At 39.4% G+C, this 7,079-nt stretch overlaps 1 protein-coding gene across 2 annotated transcripts in view; it reads left to right on the top strand.

Annotated features, from left to right (window-relative positions):
* TYROBP (TYRO protein tyrosine kinase binding protein) overlaps positions 1-6,621 on the top strand; it is a 7,345-nt gene extending 724 nt beyond the window's left edge. The window contains exons 2-5 of one of the 2 annotated variants that reach the window (XM_029284333.1): positions 1,817-1,837; positions 4,169-4,306; positions 5,313-5,341; positions 6,104-6,621. In XM_029284333.1, coding sequence (XP_029140166.1) covers positions 1,817-1,837; positions 4,169-4,306; positions 5,313-5,341; positions 6,104-6,175 — 260 coding nt within the window. In that variant the 3' untranslated portion in view covers positions 6,176-6,621. Of the gene's footprint in view, positions 1-1,816; positions 1,838-4,168; positions 4,307-5,309; positions 5,342-6,103 lie in introns of both variants that reach the window. The other variant, XM_015816974.2, reaches the window with a different exon arrangement.
* Positions 6,622-7,079: the final 458 nt, after the last annotated feature.

Here is a 7,079-nt window from a genome sequence, read left to right as displayed (position 1 = left end):
TTTCTAGCTACAGCCTCTCAGATCATCTTTTTAAACCACAGTTTGTTATATCTCTGAAGGACTGATGGCTTCTCTAAAGCCTATAATCTTATAGAACACTTTAAAAAACATTTTCAGGGGAAAAAATCTCTGAAAAATGTTTGGGTGTCAAGACCAAGGAAATGCAACATGAGAATATCAGTTCAAAATGGTTTCTTGGGACTTCTATTCAGTTCCGCTCTCAGTAGTGGACTTTGTATTCCTGTTCCATTATGTCAAAAATGTACAATCCTTCATATCCGTTGCAAAGAATCTGATCTGGGGGAAAGGAGGGCAGGGCCGGCCCAGAAGTTAAGACTTCTGCATAATATAATAGTCCTGTGATACATTCTCGGAGGAAATGCGTTATGGCTTATTCTGTACAATGCTGCAGCTACAATCAGCTCAGCAAGTATAAATCCACCTCCCCTACATCTTTTATTTTAAACGTTTAAAATACCATGTTTTTCTCTTACCCCTTCTCTTCTAAAACATGAGAAAACTGGGGGGAAGAGACATAAAATGGGAGATGGATACCCCTACCCCCAAGACATTCTACCCAGCGTCTTTGGGCCTGAAATATCACTGATGGCAGGGTGTTCCCTCACAAAATACCAGATTAAGCAATACCTGTATTTATACAACTGGCAAAGGTTGCATAATTTTAATCTTGGTTAAGTTTTTGCGGCCTAGTGTGCCATCCACTCACTTGACTAATATATAACTCAACACATTGCGCAATCACAGAAAATGTATTGATTTGGTAACTGAGTTAATTATGCCGAGTGAAATGGAAGGTTTATACTAACAAGAGCAGCCAGCTCCAAAGCTGATCGACGCAGCACAATCGCCTCTCAACACTTCCAGAGGGAGTGTTTCTTTTTCCCCTTCTTGGAAAAAAAAAGCTTGGAAAAATTAAACATTGTGGTCCTGCTCATTTTCACGAATGTAGAATCTTTACTCGCTTGACTTCTGTAGATTAAAGCAACGGGTAAAAGAAACAAACGTGAGCCAATTGTTTTTTGACTCTCTGATGGCTTGACAAACCTAAAATTCACCCATAAATATTAACCCTCCGTTATAGTCCCTCTCTGGATAATTGATAGTGGCAAAAAAAAAGGCAGAGTTTGGCAGAATCTTTACTGACTAATAAATGGCAGACGCTTTCATGAGCTACAGCTCACGTCATCCAAGTGGCTAGATTGACGTAGGATTCAATTGGGGCGAAGTGGGAGCCATTGCTGAACTCGCACACATCCCAAAAACATCAGGCAATCTCAGAAGGCCTCCAACCCAATGATGTTTTAGCACATTACATTTGTTAATTGATTAGGTACTTGTAATTTATCTCACATGTAACTTCCATCTGCATAACCAGCGTGTCTCCCTTTCCTTTCTCCCAGCCTCACCACTGAAATCCTATATTGATCCAACTCACTGTTTTTCAACCTTTAAGATGTGTGAACCTCAACTTCCAGAATTCCCCAGCTTGCTATATGTATAACATGCTGGCTGGGGAGTCCTGGGAGTTGAAACCCACACATCTTAAAGTTGCCGAGGTTGAGAAACACTAACCTAGTTTATGCATCAGATGAAGTGAGCTGCAACTCACAAAAGCCGATGCCTTTGAATAAAATTTGCTTTCTGCTAGAAAAGGTGCTACAATATGGCTGGAAGATCTGGAATCTTTTCCTATCAAAGTCGTCTCTGGTAGAAATGAATTGGGGAGGGGGCTTTTTAAAATGGTGCTGCAAACTAGATAACAGACATAGCCTCCCCTTTGTTTGTTTTTCCACAGGAGCTGCTCAAGTTGCAAACGGTAAGAGCCATTTCACGTCTCTGTTCATAAATAGTTGCCTAGCCTGTCAATGACGCAGAGTGAAAACAGGGAAGTGCCACAAAAATAAATGTGTCTTGGGAACACACTTTGCAAGTCTGATGCCGAACAAAGGTTTTGAACTACGTGTCCCCTCCAAATGTTTGCTGGAATATTTATGCTGCCTGGGAGTTTATTTATCAGACTTCTTTTTCATGGAGAAAAATCTATGTGGTCACTAGAAGTCAAACATTGACTTGATGGCACATAATAAATCAATCAGATTTATATCATACTGTTGTTTCAACAGCTGAAGATGGCACTGGCTGCTCTCATTTTTGATCCACAAGAGCAAATTTTGTGAAGTGGGTTGAGAGAGAGAGAGAGAGAGAGAGAGAGAGAGAGAGAGAGAGAGAGAGAGAGAGAGAGAGAGACTGGCCGTGTAGCATTTGTCACAGCTATACCATACTAGATCTGGAATTAAAATCCAGTCATATCCGTAAGGAATTATATTGCAGAAAGATGATTTAGACAATGCAACTTGTCCTCTGGTATACAAAGAGGAAAACCGTTGCTGTTTAAAATTTTAGTGCTGCACCAATTTTTTCTCCACACTGCTTCGCTGCTGGAGAACTAGTGGTTTGCAATTAATATAGTCCGTAGGTATGCATTTCTTAAGTGTACACCCTATTCTCATGTAGATTTCTCTATAGCAGGAATGGCAAACCTTTTGGACTTAGCGTGTCAAAAAATTTGAAAATGCCTAACTTGATTCTGCTTGCATGTCACATACACACACACACAAAAAAAAATAGAAACAATTCTCAACTCCCCAGACCTCAACTTCAACCCTAGTGCCAACATTGTCCCTCAGAAAGGCCACCTTGTGTCATTCTTCAAGGCATGTGAACTTTGGGGAATAGTATCCCCCCTAATCTTCTTAAAGCAGCTCCAAAGAATGCTCTTCCACAGCCTCCAAAAACTGCACAAAAGCACACCTCATTCTCACAAGAGTTTTATCAACTCTGAAAGGCTCAGAAGCTGCACGAGAACACACCTCATTCTCATACGGCCTTTGAAAATTGTGTGAGAAAGGGATTGTGCTTTCAAGAAAAATTGTAGTCGAGGGTTGATGAATACCGGTGTGTCCCCCAAAACATTTTGGTGTGTCACCTTTGATATGCATATCGTATCACTGTTCTAGTGACTTCTCCAGATTGTTGAACAAACCCAACATCTGCTTGCTGTCAGCAATGGCATAGCATCTGGTGTTTTCCATCTAGTCTCCAAGTTCTGCATTCTATTGTACTTATTTATAGATTCAGTCTGGTCCTTATTAAAGGCAGAATATGCAATTTGCAATTTCTTCATTCCTTGCTCTTAAACTGATAGGCCAATTGAAATATATGGGAACAATGAAATTCGCTCATTTTTGAATTTTTGCCGTGCTGCTGTCCTATTAATGGGGAAGCGCCCCTAATGATGAAACTCACATAGAAGAAAACTACATTGTGTAGGGGAAAATAGCTTGCTGAAATGAAAACCTGAAAACCTGAAAAAGATAGCAAGATGTGGAGAATTGTGTACAAAGGTGCTTGTTTAACATGCAGCCAGTGTTATACTTTACCGATGCTTTATAATTCTATAAAAATGAAAGAATGCTCTCCCCTACATCCAATCTCTGGAATTATAAATAAAAATTACAAGCTGAAGGAAACAAGCTGAACTTTTAAAACTCCAATTTAGCAATAGGCAAAGCAGCCGCAACTCGCTTTTCCTGTTTTTTTATTCCCGATCTTTGATTATAATAAATTAAAACTGAAAACTGTTTGTTCCCTGATCTGATTGTCTGTCCCTTTCCCCAAACCTGCTCCAACTATTCCAGGCTGCAAATGCAGGCAAAAAACAGAGTGAGTAGCAGGGCCTAACAGAAAATAGAAAATGTGAATATTGCTGCTAACTCTTCTGCCTTTGCATCTGCCCTAAATTGGGGATGCTTCTGCAGAGAAAGTTACTTTGGCTTAATGGGAGGACCAGCCCAATGGAAGAGAATATCTGTAGCTGAGGAGTGAACTATGGAACCCTTGGTGCTCTCTGAGCTTGGTTGTTTGGCTGCAGACATTTCATTACCTGACTAGGTAACATCATCAGTGCACTAACAATGTTACCTGATCGGGTAATAAAACATCTGCAAGCAAACAACTAAGCTCAGAGAACACTTAGGACTCCATGGTAGGACCAGATTCTAATTGCCAAGAAATTAGGACATGTGAAGCCTCATAAAGTACTGTATATCTCTATGCTTCTCACAATTCTATCCTTTTTAATCCCCAGATTGTGGTCATTGCTATAAGATTGATCCCGGCACCATTGCAGGAGTTGTGCTGGGAGATTTGTTCCTGACTTTGCTCATTGCTCTGGGAGTCTACTACGTGGTCAGCTGTATCTATAAACAGCAAGCCACCAGCAGAGGTGAGGAGGCAGATCCCATGTCCCCAGTGCACACTTTCCCCTTGAAGAAATGTCAGTGCTTGATGGTGCATGGATCTAAGTGAAAGAGACGGGATGCCTGTGTGCCCACAGCAAATGGCTGTGTTGCTGAATGTGCACTTGGCAGAATAGATGGCATTTGATGGACTTGACCCTGACTGTTTAGCATACCATCCGTGCCAAGTACAATCTGCACACCCTCTCTAAGACAAGGTCATAGAACCGGCGTTTTTCAAACTTGGCAACTTTAAGATGGGTGGACTTCAACTTCCAGAATTCCCCAGCTAGAGTGGCTGGGTGGGGAATTCTAGGAGTCAGCTCACTCGTCTTAAAGTTGCCAAGTTTGAAAAACACTATTCTAGATTGTAATGCAAGCCTGGTGCATTTGAAAAAAAAGAAGGGCCTATGCTTTCTTTTTCTGGTTTTTAGCAGACAAAAAGGAAGATAACAGGTTAAAAATCTTCTATATAGAGAGAGCTATATCTATAATCTATATTTTATCTATATCTATATTTATTTATCTGTACCTCTCTCTCTATCTATCTATCTACAGTATCTATCTATCTATCTATCTATCTATCTATCTATCTATCTATCTATCTATCTATCTATCTATCTGTCTATCTATCTATCATCTATCTAAAATATTATAAAAGAAGCATTAAAATGGAGGAAGGTAGTACAGGAACAAGCTAGAATTCTTCAGAAAACCACCTTTGTAAGGAAGTAAATATATACTGAAACGTGGTCATAAGAACCTCTTTTTATTTTTAAGCTCAAAGAAGGTCAGGTAACTTGGTCTGAAGATTCAAGTTGGGCAATCCTAGCTTGCAGCCGCAGCCTTTCAGTAAACCATTAACCACAGTTTCTGTGTCACATCCTTTCAGCATGAGAGAACACAACCTCCACTCCCTCCTCTTAACTCTCTTCAGATGGAATCTAAAAAATATCTTTCATACACTGATAGTCTTCTCTTTCTTCTTAGCAGACAAAGTTCAGCATGAATCTCCCTATGAGGTACGTATAACATATAAATACTATATTTACTTTTCTTCCTGAGGTCTTTCCTGTTGGGTGTAGAGTGACAATTGCAGCTTTAGTACTAGCCTGGTAGGGAAAACAAGGAGAAGTTGACATCTGACATTGTATGCACACACACAATGTTGGCTTTACTATAAGAGGCCAGCTGCATTCACCCAGTTTGTGGGACAGCTTGTTGTGATACACCATCCATAATTTTGATAGGTTATTTTGAACACAGCAGTTGTACTTTGTTAAGCCAGGTTTAGAATTTAGATGTAGGAACCGAGTCAGAGAGAGTACTATGTGATTTGTTGGGTTTTGACTTGATGTGAACCCAATCATGATGGTTTGTTAAATGTGCATCATTGATTCTCTGCTATCAAGTTGGTGTCAACCAGGCATTCCCAATAAATAGGAATTTTATCATAAATTTGCTGGAAACTCTGAGAATTTAGTTCCGGTACCTGTCAATGTTACTAAGAAGGAGAATGCAGCTAATTCGTAAATCGGTCTTTTATCATCTCTTGGCTAAATAGAACCTTTATACATTCTCAAATAATCTATATTCTGAAGAGTATAGATTTTGGAGCAATATAACAGGAAAGTAAGTGGTTGAAGTTATACCTGATTTGCAGATTTCCTGAAGACATCTGGTCAGGCTCAAAAGAAAATTTTGGACTAGTTACTAATTTATCAGAGCTTAAGATTCTTTGGGAAAAGCCAATGATAATATACATATATCCTGTTTCCCTGCAGGAACTTCAAGGGCAGCGAATGGATATATACAGTGACTTGAAAAATCCAGGTCCCCGAATTTCTTACAGATAACCTTCCTCCACTTCCTTGACCTTCCAACATTAAATAAGGAATTCTGAGATTGAAGTCATTTTCAGCAGATCAGCTCCACTACTGTGTGCAAGCTTTCCACTGTGAACTTCTACCTGATGGCTTTCCCTATATAACATCTTGCATTTCAATCGACATTTAGTCTATTTTCAAAACTATTTGTGTCTCCCACTACCCATATTTGCTATTGTTTTAATACGTGGGTCATCTAGGGTCGCTTGGGCAATGGAAGTGGCTTAGAAATTGAACAGATAAGTAAATTAAAATAGACACATTCAGGACAATATTACCTGAATCACCATCCGTTCTACTCATTGGTGGTCATACCGTTGAAAGAGTTCTTCAGGATGTGTGAACTCAATGTTCTCCAAACAGAGATGTTATTTCTGCCCAGAGTCGCCTTATAGGGGAGATGAACAGCATAAAAATTTAATAAATAAATAATAAAAAATTTCAAAGTAGACAGATTCTGGTATAGCAATCCAGGTCATGTGTCATCAGACGCACAGACCTAACTGAATCTGAGTTGGCCCCATAACCATATATACAAAAAAGGCTGCCTGGAAGATTATGGAAATCTATTTATTAGATTTTTTTTTTCATGGAGGTCCTCTCAGTACCCCCCCTTTTTTTTCTTTTTTTTTGCTCAAGAACAAAAGGTTCGAATTCAGACACAGCTGCCTTTAAATCAATGGACATTACATGAATTGAAATTAATAGGGTCTTAAAACCTGATGAATTTGATTTCAATGAAGTTCATTCAATTCACTTCCAATCCAATAATTTGCACTGTTTTTCAAGGTGCGGTCCTCTGGAAAGCTCATCTCAAACTTAAATGCGTGGTAGTTATGGAAGATGTGTAAATTGCTTTTACTAGAGCTATTTG

This window comes from Protobothrops mucrosquamatus, unplaced genomic scaffold, assembly GCF_001527695.2.
Source record: "Protobothrops mucrosquamatus isolate PMUCROS unplaced genomic scaffold, P.Mucros_1.0 scaffold542, whole genome shotgun sequence".
In the NCBI taxonomy this organism is placed as follows: Eukaryota; Metazoa; Chordata; class Lepidosauria; order Squamata; family Viperidae; genus Protobothrops; species Protobothrops mucrosquamatus.
The sequence above is the reverse complement of the archived record's forward strand: the minus strand, read 5'-3'. Positions and strand labels throughout refer to the sequence as shown.